At 36.5% G+C, this 19,472-nt stretch overlaps 1 protein-coding gene across 1 annotated transcript; it reads left to right on the forward strand.

Annotated features, from left to right (window-relative positions):
* The first annotated feature begins 880 nt into the window (after positions 1 to 880).
* eif2s1b (eukaryotic translation initiation factor 2, subunit 1 alpha b) lies at positions 881 to 18,696 on the forward strand. The gene is made up of 8 exons (XM_056445382.1): positions 881 to 1,008; positions 6,286 to 6,528; positions 8,749 to 8,828; positions 9,171 to 9,322; positions 10,551 to 10,657; positions 13,515 to 13,612; positions 13,914 to 14,057; positions 18,328 to 18,696. Exons 2-8 carry the CDS (start codon positions 6,288 to 6,290, stop codon positions 18,451 to 18,453), a joined length of 948 nt encoding a protein of 315 aa, XP_056301357.1. The 5' UTR covers positions 881 to 1,008; positions 6,286 to 6,287; the 3' UTR covers positions 18,454 to 18,696.
* Positions 18,697 to 19,472: the final 776 nt, after the last annotated feature.

Raw genomic sequence — 19,472 nt, forward strand, 5'->3', positions numbered from 1 at the left:
CAGTCTCCCTCTGTCCAACAAAAGACATTTATAGGAGAGTTTTAGAGGAGGAAAACTAACATTATTTTGAGAAATAAACACAAAAAGTTAAATAAGCATTAAATAATAAGTACCATCCACTCTGGGGTGATTTTGTGTCATCATTTGGCCATAAGTCTCTCCGTGTTTCAGTTAGCAGAGTGATTTTTGGTGACAACTCTTATTTTGACACATATTTTGAGAAAATGCTTTGAATTAAAAAAGGAAAATCAACAATACACTGGGCAAAATGACTACCATTTTGGTATGTTCAGGATGAAAACATCCACTGAATTAAACTGCTGTAAAAATACATCAGATTCATATTTTTAGCAATTTTCTTTGCATAAATCTGCTAATCAACCTCAGTCCTGATCAAAACTACTAAATTGTTTAGAAAATTACAGGATTTTAACTCTTTAATTGCCAAATTCATAAATGATGTCCTTGATTTGGTGGGAAAAAAACACAAAATGACGTATTTTCATTATAAAAAGTAATTGTGGACTAGATTTATTTTCCTTTTATCACAGTCTTGAACATGTGAACGATTAGTAACAACACTGGCTTTTAATGATTAACATTTTAAATAATTAGTATCGCTTGAGTAAAAATTTTAACAAAAGATATCTGTATCGTATCGCATTAAAAATTATGGTATCGCCCATCCCTACAGTTTGACCCAGGTAACTGACAAAATAAAAGTCCTTCTGCATACTTCTGCATAAACCCGATTTATGTTTTCATTTTAGTGACACATAATGTACGTTTCTGGTGGAATGTCCCATTTATATGTGTAAAAGTGACTTTTATTTTGAAGTGGGGTTGACAGATCCCGCGATGATGCAACATCCCCGTCGTGTCCACCGCTTTCTGCAGGCTTCGCTCTTTTTCGTGTCCCAGGATCAATGGCCAGCTAACACTCGCGGAAAAACTGCACTTTCTGGAGATTTCGAGGGTTTAAAGTGAGCCGTTCGTGACACCTGTCAGGTGGGCTTGATTTTCCAGATATCTGCGGTGTTTGGGGGCATGTTGAGCGGATTTTCTGACTGATTTAGTGAGTGTTTTAATGGCTGCTGTCAGAAAGCATGTGCGCTCGGGCTCATTCGGATTTAGCTGAAGTCGGTTATGTTCTCGCGCTCTCTGACTGAAGCGTTCAATAAATAAACAGTGAAGCAGGGGTTTAAAAGGTTAATAGGGATTAATTATCACGACATACTGTAACAACGTGCTTTATATCTATTGCTAACTGTTATCCTGTGCTTTAAAATAATAGCTGGTAAACACTTATCTCTATGGAAGGTTGTATTGAGGTAAAGTTGGTTTTATATTCAGACTTATTCATAACCCTTGTGTGCTGTTGAGGATGTTTACATCCACACTGGGGTGATTTTGAGTCTTAATTTGGCCAGAACATTCTCTGTTTCAGCCTGCAGAATGATTTTTTGGTGACAACTCTTATTTTAACACACATTTTAAGAAAATGCTTTGAATTAATAAAGGAAAATCAACAATACACATCTGGGCCAATTGACAACCCTTTTGGTATGTTCAGGATGAAAACATCCACTGAATTAATTGAGGTAAAGTTGGTTGTGTATTCGCACATTTGTTCATTTAACACTTCCTTTTCTGTTTGCCATGCTAATTTGATTATTGGGTGTAAACTTACATGTAAGTATGACTTCAAAACAACATTAGCACTATTTAATCGACTATGAACAGTGTTGTACTTTGATAGTCATTTGCTGCTAAGATAATTTAACTATTTACAATCTGCAAAGAACACTTTTCTGAAATTATATCATTAAGGAGAAAGTCTGAATGTGTGGATGTAAAACTATAATTGGTAGATCTCATAAACTCCAGGGTAAGGCTAATATATGCACTTCCCTTTAATGTGTTTAACAAGATTTGCGAGCAACAAAGATTGTTTGACAAAAGCACTGCCCATCAACAAACGTCTATTATATTCAACACGCACATTAAATTATTTTATTAAACTAATCCACTGATCCACACTACCGGTCAAAAGTTTGGGGTTAGTTTATTTAATTATTAATTTAATTTAAAAATTTAATAAAAATTATTATGTTCATTAAGGCGGCATTTATTAAATATAAAAATTGTTATATACTTATTTGTCAAATATGTATTACTTACTGTATGTAGTTTTAAATGAAATTATTACCCCTTGTTGCTTTTACTATTATTACATGATTAATACTAATAATTAATATTATAGTGATTTCTGAAGGATCATGTGACTCTGAAGATTGATGTAATTAAGCTGAAAATTCATCTTTAAAATAACTGGAATAAATGATTCAATTAAATTATAAACTACTTTTGAACAGTTCTTTTATAGTGCAATAACATTTCACCATTTTACAATGTGTGCTGTATTGTTGATGAAATAAATGCAGCCTTGATGAGCAGGAGAAGCTTAATTTAAAACATTTAAAAATCCTACTGACTCCAAACTTTGGACCGGTAGTGTATATATAAAAAAAAATATATATATCATTTTATATTATATTATAATTGTAGCCTTCTGACTATCAAACAAAAATGTGTTTTGGCATGGCAGTCAATATAAATATTAGCCACTGCCCTACCTCATGCAGCAAAATCTTCCTTTTAGACCCGGCATTATAAGAATTGATGTTGTCTTTGTTGTTAATGGCCCGTTTCCACTGAGTGGTGCGGTACGGTTCGGTTTGGTACGCTTTTATGGCCATTTCCACTGTCAAAAAGCCGAACCACTTTTTCGGCACCATTTCGAAAGGGTACTAAACATAAGAAAGGGTACCAAAAGGCGGAGCCACTTGCGCAGCTGAACGCTACTGGTTTACAGAGATACATCATTCGCTTACGAAATGTGAAAACAAAAAACCCGCCATGTTTGAAATACACAGCCGAGAGATTACAGCGTAATTATAAATACATATAATAACGAGCCATGGTCGATCTGGGCTCAAACAAACCTTGTCGTCGTCTTGATAAACAGCCACAAAGCCAAGAAGAAGAGCAGATTTACCCTGTGCCTCGTAGTTTTTTACGAGCCAGTCTGAGGCGCGAGCGGTTTCGCTTTCTTGCTCGCCGCACGTCTAACATTATATCTGAAATAACAAACTTCTTGAGCTGATGATAATAACCTGCGCTTGATTATTGACGTGCTTTTGAAACCCGATCCTGTCAGACACTGACAAACGCGAGAGTGAAGCGTGAAGAAACAAAGGAGAAGCCGGAAAAAAGGAGCACATTATTATTCAGCAAACATGAACAAAATGCCATGATTAACTAACTTATTATCTTCACATTTTGGACTAATATGAACTCAGAATGACAGGATTACTCTCTAACAGAGGCTACATGTGCTGCTGAAGATTACAGACACAGATGAGAGGTTTTCACTGACTGTAGGCTATATTTAGTGTTGTTTTTGAACCTAAATACGGACGAAATGTCTGTTGAAATGTAATATATGACATTTAAAACTCCAATCGGTTGCCTAAACAAGATTACTACACTATACATTACAATGAAACTACCAATGTCATTTAATGCTGAAAACAAATTACGCCTTACACCTGTTACATGTTTTCAATGCAGTTTAAATTTTTTTTTTTCTTTGCTGCTATGTCCGTGGTCTTTGGCCAGGGGGAGGCTAAGCCTTCCCCAGTCTTACACTCCGCCAATGGTAGATCTGTTAAAAAGGCCTGCCGCCACAGCTAGAAAAAGTCCTGATATATGTGTATATATATATATAGAGAGAGAGAGAGAGAGAGCGAGCGCAGTATCGCATGAGTAGCAGTGTGATGTGGCTGTATATCTGCACTTGTGAGATGCGTGCTTTGATTCGAGGCTGCAGGTCAAGTGCTTTAGTGTCCCACCAGTGATGGTATACAGTCACATCGCACTGTTATTCAAGTGATATTGCATTTATACAACAGTTCCAACAGCATAATCTTGTGTATAAAAAAGAAAATCAAACACAGAGAGTTTCAAAAACCCTTTTGTACGAGGAATGGTATTACTACTTTTATCAATAGCACTTATCGGTTTGGTACTTTAATGGTTCTCTTATCTGTACTTTTTGTAATTTATTTTTTTTTAATGAATGAAAAAAACAAATTTAACAGAATTAACAGCACTATTATTATTATTACGTTTTAATGACTCTCAGTTTTTAACCAATCTTCTGGAGAAAAATCAACATGTTTGCCTTTTCTGGCAGAAGTCGGGACCTTGCTTGGTTTATTGTGCTCCCTGCAGCTGAAAATATCCTCTTTGAGTTGCGATATGCAGTTAAATGAGCTCATGTTTATGATTTTTCATTAACGCATTCACATAAATGATGTTAACAGTGTTTTGGCAGTTAACTGTGTTTTAAAAACCGTTTTGGAGCATCTTGCAATGTAAAAATAAGCTGTTTTTATAGTAATTTCTTAATAAGCATAGTTTATTAGCCTATTCAGAGGCTATATTTGTAAATACAGCTGATGTAAAAGCATTTGTAATGTTTAAGATTTATTTAAGCTACTGTAGGTAAAATACTGTTGTCATTGTAACCGAATGCGTTTGTATTTTTTTTTTTTTTAGAATTTTTTAAAGAGGTTTTCACCTTTATTGATAGGACAGTGGAGATTTACAGACAGGAAAGTGTGGGGAGCAGAGATAGGGGAAGGATCGGCAAAGGACCTCGAGCCGGGAATCAAACTCGGGTCGCCGCGAGCACCTGGGTGCTATGTGTCGATGCACTAACCACTATGCTATTGGCTCCGACCGTGTGTTTGTTTAACTATTAATATTACACTAATTTATGAAGTGACTGCTGGCATAACGATGTGGATGATGTAAAGTTACCGTTAGTAGTTAGGCAGTCAAAACTTTTCATTACTTTTGATTGCAGTTAATGCACTTTTGAAAGATCCTGTCACTTAGCCAGACTACTTGCGTTTCCGCGTAAGAAAACAGCGTGTTGCGTTTGTTGCAACGGGCATTGTCGCTGTCAACTTGGGAAATACAACTCATTTGGTTCACTCCACAAGCTAACGAGCTGTGCGTGAGTCTGTGTCGCGAGCTATGTGTGTACACTTCGCGCGAGCCTCTGCTGAGTGTATGCGCACAGCCGAGGCTTTTATACTTCACTCGCTCGCCGGAAACACGAGCATTTCTCATGTGAGATTGCCAACTGTGAGGACGAATATCAAATATGTTAAATTAGAAAAGGTTGATGAGTTAAATTATGCAACTGTAAGTAATGTTGCTTCAGCAATAATTCTCCAGTATCGATAGCAGAACCGTTAACGTCAGAGCTTATCGATACTTCGGTCTTTTATAATGTAGTACCGATAAAGTAGCGAGTTTCGGTACTCATCCATAACCCCGAGTAGCGCAAGCACTACCAGATTGCTGTTTGCGATAAGGAAAAATGCTTAACACATGCGAGCATTTCTTCTTTCTGTTTATTGAACTAGTCTGCAGTAACGTAACGAAAACAGGAGACTCATTAGAAACAAACTGATGGCCAACCAAAAAGTCAACACGATACATACATTCGAGTCCCATTTCACACTCACTACACTACAATTACTCTGGTATAAATACAGTACTGCAACATACAAAAGAGAAAGAGATCAACTTACATGTTTAATAATGATTTGATCAGCTGTGGTTTAAAATTACGCTGTGTTTTTCCACCTCTAAATGCTTATTATGCGGTCTCTGTCGCCATCTTGTGGATGGCGCTTCTTATTTGCAATCTAAACAACTATATTCTCGTCTGAAAAGCCTCAAAAGTACATGATGTTGTCCAACAGCTGCAATATTTGTCAAACTGTAGTGAGTTTATTGATCTGCTGTCACTCGAGGTGGGCGGAGTAATACAGAAGGGCGAGGAGACTGTAGGAGTTCTGATATTGCGGAATATCACACGGCTATTAGCCAATCAGATTGGAGAACTAATATATGTTAGTATATAGTTAGTAAAGACAAAAAAGGTCAAATTTAGACTTTTAAAAAATTAAATAGGCTAAGACAGTCAAAATAAGTATTGTGGGAGTTTTAAATTAGTGTTTTCAGTCATTATTTTGATAGACATAACTTGATCATTTGTGTTATTACTCAAAATAATTTGATCAAAGTTCTTTGTGAAATTATAAGGTTTATCTTCTCTTCTTACTCTAGAATCACCTATTGATTCTCGTATAGGACATATGTGTTAAATGTGAATGGTGTGTGTGTGTGTGTTTTGTTGTGTAGAGATGCCGGGTCTGAGCTGTCGGTTTTACCAGCACCGCTTCCCCGAGGTGGAGGACGTGGTGATGGTGAACGTGCGCTCGATCGCAGAGATGGGAGCGTATGTGAGTCTGCTGGAGTACAACAACATCGAGGGCATGATCCTGCTGAGCGAACTGTCCCGCAGACGCATCCGCTCCATCAACAAACTCATCCGCATCGGACGCAACGAGTGTGTGGTGGTCATCAGGGTGGACAAGGAGAAGGGTGAGTCACGGCTGAACTCAAATGATTCAGTTGAACCAGTGATTCAGAACAATAACAAAGCCTCTGATTGCTAATAATTCTAACATCATCTGTGTGTATGTATATTCATTTTTTTTGTTTTATTTATTTATTTATTACCTGGTTTTGGAGAAAAGAATATAGATAAGAGTGTTTACTTGTCAGATTTTTATATCCACCTTTACTTTCAAATTATTGGTTATTATGATGTAATTAAAATGTTAATGAAACCCTTTTAAAAAATTGCCAAGGGTAAAACTAATATAAAAACAACAGTACTTGGAGAACTTCTGTGCTGAAAAAAAGCACAAATTTAGACCCTACATAGTCAGCATGACTATATTCAATTGTTTTAGGATTTCCTATTTATTTGCCTTGGTGAATGACTATAAATGTAAATGGTCAGACTACATGGGCTACAAAACTGCGCATTAAACAGTGCCTTACAGACAGTGCATTTAAATGAAAATAATATGATGAGAAAACACCAGTTTGCAACATCAAGCTGTTTTGTGTGACAAAATCAGTGGAAGTGAATGAGACTATTAGGTTCGAATGGTTGCACTGCTTTTATGCCAGAAAAACAAGGATGATAGTTTTCTAATGTATACAGTACATCTGGAAAGTATTGATAGCGCTTCACTTTTTCCATATTTGTTTGTGTTACAGACTTATTATAAAATGGATTAAATTCATTTATTTCCTCAACATTCTACACACAATCACCCATAATCACAATGTGAAAAGAGTCTTTATAATTGTTTCAAATTCATTAAAAATAAAAAAGCTGAAAAATCTCATGTACATCAGTATTCACAGCGTTTGCTCAATACTTTGTTGATGCATCTTTGGCAGCAATTACAGCCTCATGTCTTTTTGAATGTGATGCCACAAGCTTGGCACACCTGTCTTTGGGATGTTTTGCCCATTCCTCTTTGCAGTACCTCTCAAGCTCTGTCAGGTTCGATGGGAAGCGACGATGTACAGCCATTTTCAGATCTCTCCAGAGATGTTCAATAGGATTTAGGTCTGGGCACTGGCTGGGCCACTCAAGGACATTCACCGAGTTGTTGTGAAGCCACTTCATTGATATTTTGGTGGTGTGCTTTGGGTCATTGTCCTGCTGGAAGATGAACCGTCGCCCCAGTCTGAGGTCAAGAGCACTCTGAAGCAGGTTTTCATTCAGGATGTCTCTGTACATTTCTGCATTCATCTTTCCCTCTATCCTGACTAGTCTTCCAGTTCCTGCTGCTGAAAAACATCCCCACAGCATGATGCTGCCACCACCATGCTTCACTGTAGGGATGGTATTAGCCTGGTGATGAGCGCTGCCTGGTTTTCTCCAGACGTAACGCCTGGCATTCACTCCAAAGAGTTCAATTTTAGTCTCATCAGAGCAGAGAATTTAGTTTCTTATGGTCTGAGAGTCCTTCAGATGCCTTTTGGCTAATTCCAGGCGGGGAGTGGCTTCCGTCTGGCCACTCTACCATACAGGCCTGATTGGTGGATCGTTGCACAGATGGTTGTCCTTCTGTAAGGTTCTCCTCTCTCCACAGAAGAACACTGGAGCTCAGACAGAGCGACCATCGGGTTATTGATCACCTCCCTGACTAAGGCTCTTCTCCCCCGATCACTCAGCTTAGATGGCCGGCCAGCTCTAGGAAGAGTCCTGGTGGTTCCAAACATCTTCCACTAATGGATGATGGAGGCCGCTGTGCTCATTGGAACTTTCAGAGCAGCAGAAATATTTCTGTAACCTTCCCCAGCCTTGTGCCTCCAGACAATCCTGTCTCTGAGGTCTACAGACAATTCCTTTGTCTTCAGTATTGGTTTGTGCTTTGACATGCACTGTCGACCCTGGGCCCTTATATAGACAGGTTGTATGCCTGAAGCAGAATGTACCTGAGCTCAATTTAGAGCTTCACGCCGAAGGCTGTGAATACTGATGTACATGTGATTTTACAGCGATTTTATTAGTATTAAATTTGCAACAATTTCAAAAACTCTTTTTCCACATTGTCCTTATGGGGGATTGTGTGTAGAATGTTGAGGAAATGAATGAATTTAATCCACTTTGGAATAAGGCTGTAACATAAAATATGTGGAAAAAGTGAAGCGCTGTGAATACTTTCCAGATGCACTGTAAGGCTAATAATAAGGCTAACACTGTGCTAGCCTGATTATTGAGTTTTTTCTGTACAGGTTACATTGATCTGTCCAAAAGAAGAGTGTCTCCAGAAGAAGCCATCAAATGCGAGGATAAATTCACCAAATCTAAAACCGTGAGTTACGACTTTTTTTATTTAAAAAATTTTTTTCTACCAACATGAAAAATACTATAGTAATTTTTTTGTAAATACTGGTGTTTTTAACCATTGTTCTATTTAAATTTCACAAGACCTTGAATTTAATGTCAAATTTATTCTAGATTTTTCGTGTGTGTCCTTTATATTGATGTATTTATTATATTATGTATTTTAGTATATATATATTTATCTATGTTGATCTTACCGTGAAGTATCTACAAGCTGCTGATGTGGCAGTAAAGAAATAAATAAACAAACAAAGACTGTGGTCATTTTCCTGTGTGTGTGGTGTGAGAATGAGCTGTTATTGTGTTGTAGGTGTACAGTATTTTACGGCACGTGGCTGAAGTGTTGGAGTACACGAAGGACGAGCAGCTGGAGAGTTTGTTCCAGAGAACTGCTTGGGTTTTTGATGAGAAGTACAAGAAGCCTGGATACGGGGCCTACGACGTCTTCAAGCAAGCTGTGTCGTGAGTCTAAGAGCACTAAATCTCAGAAGCCCCTTTCACACATACATTCATATATACAGCGGGGGACATAAGTATTGAACACATCGTCATGTTTTTTTTTCATGTGAATAATAATCTAAAGGAGCTGTTGACATGGAATTGAGGCAGATTTTAGTAAAAACCCAAACAATACAAACTTATGGATAAAACAAAACAAACAAAAATCTGAAAAATTGTTCTGTGTAATAAGAATGAAATGACGCAAGGAGAAAGAGCTGAACTACTGAAACGTGTTTAATACTTTATATAAAAGTCTTTGTTGGTGACGGCAGCTTAAAGACGTCTCTCATATGGAGGATGAAGTCACATGCATTGCTCAGGTGTGAGTTTCTCACAGACTTCAACAGACTGTCAAAATCTTGATGGTTCTGCGGGACTTGTTTATCAAATCTGAGCTTTATTTTGGATTCTCTATTGGATTCGGATCAGGTGATTGGCTTGGCCATTCTACAGCTTGATTTTCTTTCTCTGAAAGCATCTGAGAGTCTCCTTGGCTGTGTTTTGGATCATTGTCTTGCTGAAATGTCCACCCTGGTTTCATCTTCATCCTCCTGCTAATGTAGATGTTGGACTGAAGCAGCTGATGTTCATTTACACTGAGGAAGAGGAGAGGGTTGCTGAAGAACTACTGAGAGATTTCAGCTGCTGTCTGGGCTTTCCCTGCTGAACTACACCTCCCTTTCTTCATGTATTCAATACCTTTTCCTTGTGTCATTTAATTTTATCACACATAACTTCATTTGTAAACTCCGTTGGTTGTTATTAACATCCGGGGAAAATTTCAAGTCAAGAGTGCCTTAGAAATACGACTTCTGAGAAAAAAATGGTGATGTGCTCAATACTTATTTCCCCCCACTATAAATATATTTCACAGATACTCTCCATATGTTTTCATCAAAGTTGTTCACAATATCCATCAGAAATTGTAATGTAGTCAAATGTGTAAACAAAGCTGTTTGGTTAGTTCTTTGACCTTCAGATGGTAGTAAATTGATCTATTTTTTCCTATTGTTATTTTATCGTTATATTTCTATATTATATATTTTTCTTATTATTTGATCTGTCTCTGAAATAAAAAAAGCAGCCACACGTGTATACTTTGCATTTCTTGTGTGCATTAACAAAAGCGTCTGCTAAGCGACTACATGTACATGTAGATGTGAAATTATTTGATTTGCTTCGTTTGCAGTGATCCTGCTATTCTGGATGGTTTGGATCTGACTGAGGAAGAGAGAAACGTGCTCATCGACAACATCAACAGGCGACTCACACCGCAGGCCGTCAAAATAAGAGCTGGTATTTTAATATTAAATATTATTGGGTATTCTGTTTTTATAAATTAACCATGATGAAATGTTCATGAAGAATTACTCATTACTAATAATTTATGTGGAGTTAATCATTTATAATATTTAAACTTCTAAAATGAATATTATATTTTGAAAGAAATTAAGATGATTATAATAATAGATCATTTATTATTGTCGTTGATTATATTTTCAATAACTTTGTCTTTAAGCTTAATTCTGCGTTGTCAGATATTTTCAAATTCAACATCAATTCAATAAATTGTCTGAAAAATTAATAATTCATATTATATATTGTTGGCATGTTGCTATTTTGAGGAACTGAAATAGACTGCACCATTGACCAACTAAAAGCTGCTCTAAAGTCCAGCGCAGAGCGCGTTAGTTATGTGCCTATGCAGGTCCAAACGGTTACACATTGCTTAATACACACGGAATGAACAACAATACACAAATATCTTCACATTTGAAAACAATTAAAGGATTAAAATGTTACAAAAATTATTATTTTATACTTAAATATAAAAACCTCTGCCTCCATGCCTTCATCTTCTTGGGGGCTTTTGTCAGTATAATGTTGGTATTATTAGTAGTAGTTAGGGCTGTGCAATTAATCAAAAATTTGGTTTCGATTTTGGCTTCTAACAATTATGAAAAAGCATTAATGGAGATAAATGATTATTGCATCATACACCGCCCCATTTCCAGTTGTACACATTTGTTGCTCTGCAAAGCTCAGTTTCACATGAACGTGACTAAAAGCATGTAGTGTAATGTAACATGCGCATCGTTCACTGATGTACTGTCGAATCTTTTATGTTTTTAAAAGTGCGAGAGAGATCTCATGCTGTTGTGTGTGAGCGCTCAGCCTCAGAGACGAGCAGAGCACACACATCTAAAGTCGTCTTAATGTGAGCGCTTTAATGGTCCAATAGGTGTTTAGTGATTATTCATATTAACCCTCATTTGTGTAATAAACAAACAAGTTGAGAATCAAAAGACATGTGAAAGAGAAACCATAAATCAGAACCGCACTGCTCTTAAAGTGACAGCACGCAATATTCCTGCTGCCGACTGTTTTTATCATTAATCAAACAACAAAAGGAGAAAGTCACTCACTGAAGGACTTTTGTAGCTGTAATTAAAGTGTTTTTCTTACAGTGAAGATGCTTAAAGCACAGTTTGCTTCATATTTTTATTCTATTGTATTTATTTCCCTTATTAACAGGGAGGAAAATAACTGCATATATACAGTTAAAGTCCGAATTATTAGCCCTCCTGAATTATTAGCGACCCTTTTCCCCCAATTTCTGTTTAATAGAAAGATTTTCTCAACCCATTTTTAAACATAACAGGTTTAATAACTCATTTCTAATAACTGATTTATTTTAGCTTTGCTATGATGACAGTAAATAATATTTGACTAGATATTTCTCAAAGTACAAGCATTCAGATTAAAAGGCTTAACTAGGGTAATTAGGGTAAAGTTAGGGTAATTAGGCAAGTCATTCTATAACAGTGGTTTCTTCTGCAGACAATCCAATATTATTAGCCCCCTTAAGCAATATATATATATTTATCTTAAAATAGATTTCAAAATATTAAAAACTGCTTTTATTCTAGCCAAAATAAAACAAATAAGCCTTTCTCCTGAAGAAAAAATTCTGATATACTGAGAAAATGTCTTCCTCTGTTCATCATTTGGGAAATATTTATTTAAAAAAAAAATAATTCACAGGAGGGCGAAAAATTTTGTCTTCAACTGTAATCGTTTTGAATATTCGTGATTACAATTATGACCAAAATAATCATGATTTTTCCCACAATCGAGCAGCCCTATTAGCAGTATTACTTATCAAATGCAGATTTATATTTGCTTTCATAAACACAAGTGTAGATTTGTCCACCTGTGGGGTTTTGGAGACGTCTGCATCACCATATAGGGCATAAGAACAGGACGTGTGTTTGGAAATAACTCAGTGTTTGAACACACTCCATTATTATTGTTCATTTATTCCTTTGCTGGAAATTAGAACTGCATTTAGAAATAGTTTTGACACAAATCTTTGCGCTTAACAAACTAAATATAAAATATGTAGGCTAATAAATGTCTTCAGTGGAGTGAGTTTCCACCGTTTCCTTACTCAACCAAAGTAAAGGAGTAAAGTAAAGAGTAAAAGTAAAGAGGCCGAATGGAGGAGGCTTGTTTTTTATCCTCGAGCTGCAGATGCTCTGTTTAGCTGTTTTCTTTCTAGTGAAGTGTTCAGTTTTTCTACTTACAAAGTCCGCCATGTAAATAGCAAATGCACCATGGTGCGACACAACTGACTCTTAAAGGGAATGGGAGAAGAGACTCTGATTGGTTTACTCTCAAAACACACCCAGAACTCATTATGAGGATAAGCTCAACCCTGTTAGACCGTGCACCAGAGCACAGAGCGTATTTGTCTGTCCTTAAAATAGCAAAAGTGGATTCAGACACATCCTTAATGCTTTTGCGCCCTGCGTTTTAGACTTGGCAATTAGATCGTTAAGATAGAGCCCAATAACTTTAATAATTTTGAATTGCTAAATAGTTTTATCTTTGCCATTATAACAATTTACTAGTTATCTTGAAAGATACTATTATTCAGTTTAAAGTGACATTAATAAGCTTCACTAGTTTAATTCGGCAAGTAATATTTAATAAGGGGAATGGATAGATGGATGGATGGATGGATGGATTGATGGATTGATGGATGGATTGATGGATGGATTGATGGATTGATGGATGGATTGATGGATTGATGGATGGATGTCATCTCCTACATGTGGTGTGTGACTGTCCTGCATGTGTTTGTGCTCAGACATTGAGGTGGCGTGTTATGGATATGAAGGCATCGATGCAGTGAAGGAGGCTCTGAGGGCAGGACTCAACTGCTCCACTGAAGCCATGCCTATCAAGGTGAGACGTCCTTCACATCTCAAACTGGGAAGGGCTCATCCCTATGCCCTATGTCTTTTGAGGGTCTCTTCGCAGGGAGTAGACAGAGCATAGGGATATGAGCCCTTCTGAAATAAAAGCAGACACACCAAACATCTTCCCTGGCCTGAGGTGTCCATCAGTTGTATTTTTCTAAATCCTTCATTGCAAAGTAGCCAGTTTTGAGCACTTTGGTTTGGATCGACTCTTCAGTATGGTGGATATGATTTATTTCTACTACATTTTACATTGATTACTGCCGTCTGCACGTTTTCTGCTTCAGATCAATCTGATCGCGCCGCCGCGGTACGTCATGACCACCACAACACTGGAGCGAACAGAAGGCCTGTCGGTGCTCAACCAGGCCATGGCTGCTATTAAAGAGCGGATCGAGGAGAAGCGAGGAGTCTTTAATGTCCAGATGGAGGTCAGACACTTCACACTTCATCAATTTGAGCTGTCATGCGAGCGCATTATTATTTTACACAAGGTTTCCACTCTTTCACTGACACCAAATTCAAGGATCGCTAATCATTTTAAATCGAGCAACTTTGTAATTCACACCCGAGCGTTTATAGTCTTGTTCAAAGAACTTTAATACAATTAGTTGAACTCAATACTGGTCATATTCAAATCTGTGATATTTTAATATTTGTCAATTGTAATATTTGTTCTTGTATAAGATTTTAACAGCCGAGTTTCACCATTTCTAAATCCATTTAGCTGATCTACAGGAGCACTTTTAGCTTAGCTTAGCATAGATCATTGAATCCGATTAGACCATTAGCATCTCGCCTAATAAAAAAATGAGCAGAGTTTCGATGATTTTCCTTTTTAAAGCTTCTGTTGCTACATCATGTACTAAGACTGACAGAAAATAAAAGTTGCTGTTTCCTAGGCTGACATGGCTAGGAACTATACTCTCACTCTGGCATAATAATAATAATCTAGATACTTCGCTGCCATACCAGACGAAAATCTTGCAAGCAATTGTGTCGGACCATTCAGAACTATTTTCAGGTGCTGTGTAAAATCATTGCGTCTGCTGCAGGCATGGCACACCAGCAACGTTCCTTGATTATTACTCTTTTCCAGCACATTACAAGTAGGGCAAATTACATTATATATATATATATATATATATATATATATATATATATATATATATATATATATATATATATACAGTGCTCAGCATAGTTGAGTACAGTCCATTTTGAAAATGAATATTTTTCTTAATTTCTCAGTGAATATAGGCAATGTGTTTTGCTGCATTTAAACAAAACAGATTTATTAAACAGATATATTTATGAAAATAATATTTTACTCTCCAAACATATTTAGAAGTTGAAAGATAATACAATTAAATTCTAGCAAAATATTGAAAAAAATTTACAACCTACTAAATTTCTACAAAATTGTTCAATTTTTTTGCTGCTTGATTTTTCCTCCTTTTAAATTTGTATTTTAATATTTTTCTATTTTTAATATTTTTTATTCATTAATATTTTTAAACATATAAATTTGTCTGTACTAGTTTTTGGACCTTTATTGTAAGTTATTTTGTTAGATTAGCTCTAGATTTGGCTTCAGTAATGACTAATCTAATGTATATGTACAAATATGATATTGTATAGCTTCCAATTAAATAATGAATTTAAAAGAGATTTGTGAGGGGTGTACTTGTATAGGCTGAGCACTGCATGTGTGTGAGTGTATACATATATATAATATGGTTTCCACTACATCCATTCTTCCATGGTGGGGCGCCATGGCTACATTACAGCTTCACATTCAAAACATTCAGTTGTTTTTTTTTTTTTAATAATGTGTTATAAATCACAACACTACATATTAAAAGGTAAGTGAAATATAACAGCGTAAACTTTTCTGTAGTCGTAGTAGTCTTGTGCGTTTTTTTTGTTTAACCCTTTAAGGTGACGTGCTGACCGACAGGGCTGCGTGAGGCCCGCAAACACAACGTAGCTTTCAGTGATGACGAACACAGTTTTCATAATTATACTTTACAGATAAAGGTCTGTGGCTCTGCATACAAAGACTTTATCTTGCTGGAGTTTATAGCCGCTTCACTTTACTTCAGGATGCATTAATGCCGCTCTGTAGGTCTATTGGAGACTTTCATAATTATTCCTAGCCAATCTAATAAATGTTGGAGACATACTGACTACATAAACACACTAAATCACACTTCAGCAGTGTTGATTTGAGGGCGCGCAAGAAAATCTGAGCAGTGTATATTTGAGGGCGTGCAAGAAGTTTTGTGCACGAACAGAGGAAATCGGTGCACAAGCAAAGAGATTCACATGCTCGTATTACACAAATCCAATCTCGACCGCTCACAACATTTGTCATTGAAATAACACCAAAGGTAGTTGGTAGATCTGTGTAAAAGGCCTACCGCCACAGCAGGAACAAATCAAAGAGGAAACAGTGTTTGTGTATATATATATATATATATATATATATATATATATATATATATATATATATATATATATATATATATATATATATATATATATATTATTTATTTATTTCTTTTTTTACAGTACCCTAGACTTATACAGCTGAGATTTTTTTTTAAATCCATTTAGCTTATCTCTGGAGAGGGGTCTGGCTGCAGACTGGTGCAGATGCAATCTGAGCTGTGTGCAATGTTTTTGAATGTGCTCACCTAACCCTACCCATCACTAGCTTCATTGAGTACATTGTGTCTGAGAGATGCAATCCAGAAACTAATGGATCTTCAAGAGCACATTTTTATCTTAGCATAGATCATTGAATCAGATTAGATCATTAGCATCTCACCTTATAAACATGACCAGTTTAGATTTCTTATTTAAAAGGCACTTATTATGCAAAAATCCTCATGAAGCAGTGATCTCCATGCATTTGTCTTCAATTTTTAAGTATAGGGCTGATTTTTAAAAAACAAACAAACAGATCATTCTGCAAGCGCAGACTCCAGAGTTTTCATTTTAATCAAAGCAAAAACAGTCAGTTATTATTGGCTATTTAGTAAAAATCTAAAAAAGTATGGCAGCAACATTTTCAAGTCATTTCATCCAAAATCAAATCTGGAAACCACTAAAGTTCAAGCATTTTCAAGAACTTTCAGCACCCGTACAAACCCTGTACAGAGGAGTCAAGCTTTAAATACAATAATTATATTGAGTGAGATGCTAATGGTCTAATCTCATTCAATGATCTATGCTAAGCTAAAAGTGTCAAAAGCATATTAAGAACAAAACAGTTCAAGATGAGTGCATATTATATCATTAAACCTCTTTGGTCTTTTTTTTTTTTTTTAAGCAAAATGCTAACGGTCTAATCTGATTCAATGATCTATGCTAAGCTAAGCTATAAAAGTTCTCCCAACAGACCCAGAGATCGGCTGAATAGATTTAAAAATGGTAACTAAACTGAGCGTATTTCCAAAATAAAGCGGTGTTCCTATAAGAGGTTTAGTAGATAAGAGACAGATTTGAGGTTTTTATGTCTTTACACATACAAAATGTGAAAAAAAGCATATTAAGAACAAACTGGTGCAATTTCCCATCAGCCCAAAGTGGTGACAGACAAAAACCCTGCACAGAATAGTAAAGCTTTAAATAAGACCGTTATTAAAACTCTTACCTTATTTTTGAGCGAGATGCTAACGGTCTAATCCGATTTAATAATCTATGCTAAGATAAGCTAAAGGTGCTCACATCAGACCCGAAAATTAGCAGAATGGACTCAAATGGTAAAAATTGGCCTATTTCCAAAATATAGTAGAGTATATTAGATCTGACAAAAGTATCCAACTAGAGATGATTTGTGCTTTTGTCTGTCTTTTATGCTGAAATTAAATGTGGAAAAAAGCATATTAAAAATAAAACAATTCAATATTAATGCACATTATATTATTAAAACTCTTACCTTATTTTTGAGCGAGATGCTAACGGTCTAATCCGATTCAATAATCTATGCTAATATTTGGTAATTTTTTTTGCAAAAATGCTAAATGCTAACGGTCTAATCCGATTCAGTGATCTATGCTAAGCTAAAAGCATATTAAGACCAAAACAGTTCAATATGAATACATATTATGTTTTTAAAAACTGTTAATTTTTTAGCAAAATGCTAACGGTCTATTCCGATTGAATGATTTATGCTAAGCTAAAAGCATATTAAGAACAAAAACGTTCAATATGAATACATATTATGTTTTTAAAACTGGTCATTTTTTTAGCAAAATGTTAACGGTCCAACGAATGCATATTATATCATTAAAACTGGGTTAGCTAAATGCGAACGGTCCAGTCTGATTTAATGATCTATGCTAAGCTCAGCTAAAAGCATACTAAGAACAAAACAGTTCAATATGAATGTTATATTATTAAAACTCTAGCAATTTTTTAGCAAAATGCTAACGGTCTAATCCAATTCAATTATCAATGCTAAGCTAAAAGTGCTAACACCAGACCTGGAGATTGGTTGAATGGTTTGAAAACTGGTAACTGAGATTAGCTTATTTCCAAAATAAAGTGGTGTGTTCCTCTGAGGGGTTTTCTGAGAGTACAAGTAGATTAGATCTGTGACATTCTGTGCTTTGTTTGTCTTAAACATAGCATTAAATAAGCATGCTAAGAACAAAACGGTGCAATATAAATGTATATTATGTTTCCCATCAGCCCAAAGTGGTGACAGACACAGACGAGACAGAACTGCAGCGGCAGCTCGAGCGTCTGGAGCGAGAAAACGCAGAAGTGGACGGAGACGACGATGCAGAAGAGATGGAGGCCAAAACTGAGGACTAGACCACAAACTCAAGCAACAACTGCATTCAGATGAACTGTTTTTGATATGCATTGACACACACAACATTCAGAGTCAAATACTAGAGCAGTCATTATTCTTATTTTATCTTTGTTTGCAACTGGTGGCCTTTTAACCATTACATCAGTGTTCAATAGTAACTTGTAGGCTGATGCAGGAATTCAGAGTGAGCTTGCGGAGGTGTGATTCTCTCTACATCAATCTCAGTAAAATTCTGGAAAGTTGTTGGAGGTTTTGCGTGTTTTTTTGCAGTCTTCAAACTACAAAACTATTATTCTTGAAAGTCTGTGAGTGAAAACCTTTACTGAGAACGTATTGGCAAAAAAATAAAGCTTAAATAACTTAATATAAAGACAGCAGCTGTGTTTCCACCCAAAGACGCAAATTAAATCTATACACAAACAGGAATCTTGCATAAAAGATAAGCGAATTAAGCAGCGTTTCCATCCAACACTCGGCAGCAAACCACCCCAGTGCAACAGTGAAGCCAACAGAACAACATCGTCTGCGAATAACAGAGATGAAATCCTGTGGTCCCCAAACCCCAGCCAGCGCATTGAAATTCTGTCCATGAACATTATTTGTTTACTGCCCTGTTTACTGAGTCCAACATGCACTGACATGACTCCAACAAGTCTGACTTATTGCCGGCAATGTGGACCAAACTCCTGCTCTGTTCATACAGCCCTTAGAGCGCCTCTGACCCCATTCTCCCACAGCACCCTCCACAGTATGCCACAAGGGACACGCTTGAATGCCTTCTCCAATTCCACAACACACATGTGGACTGGTTGGGCATACTCCCATGAACCCTCAAACATCCTGGTGAGGGTATAGAGCTGGTCCAGTGTACCACCGCCTGGACGAAAACCGCATTGTTCCTTCTGAATCCTAGGTTCAACTCCAGTACCCTGGCTTAGACTTTCCCAGGAAGGCTGAGGAGTGTGATCCCCCTATAGTTGAAGCACACCTTCTGGTCCCCCATCTTATAAATGTGAAC

Source organism: Danio aesculapii, chromosome 20, assembly GCF_903798145.1.
Source record: "Danio aesculapii chromosome 20, fDanAes4.1, whole genome shotgun sequence".
NCBI classification, from domain to species: Eukaryota; Metazoa; Chordata; class Actinopteri; order Cypriniformes; family Danionidae; genus Danio; species Danio aesculapii.

Bases quoted from the DNA above. Each gene is read 5' to 3' on its own strand.
- eif2s1b (XM_056445382.1), top strand. From the start codon at position 6,288: ATGCCGGGTCTGAGCTGTCGGTTTTACCAGCACCGCTTCCCCGAGGTG. The intron at 6,529-8,748 runs GTGAGTCACGGC...TTTTCTGTACAG, and splicing joins CAGGGTGGACAAGGAGAAGG to GTTACATTGATCTGTCCAAA. The intron at 8,829-9,170 runs GTGAGTTACGAC...ATTGTGTTGTAG, and splicing joins AATTCACCAAATCTAAAACC to GTGTACAGTATTTTACGGCA.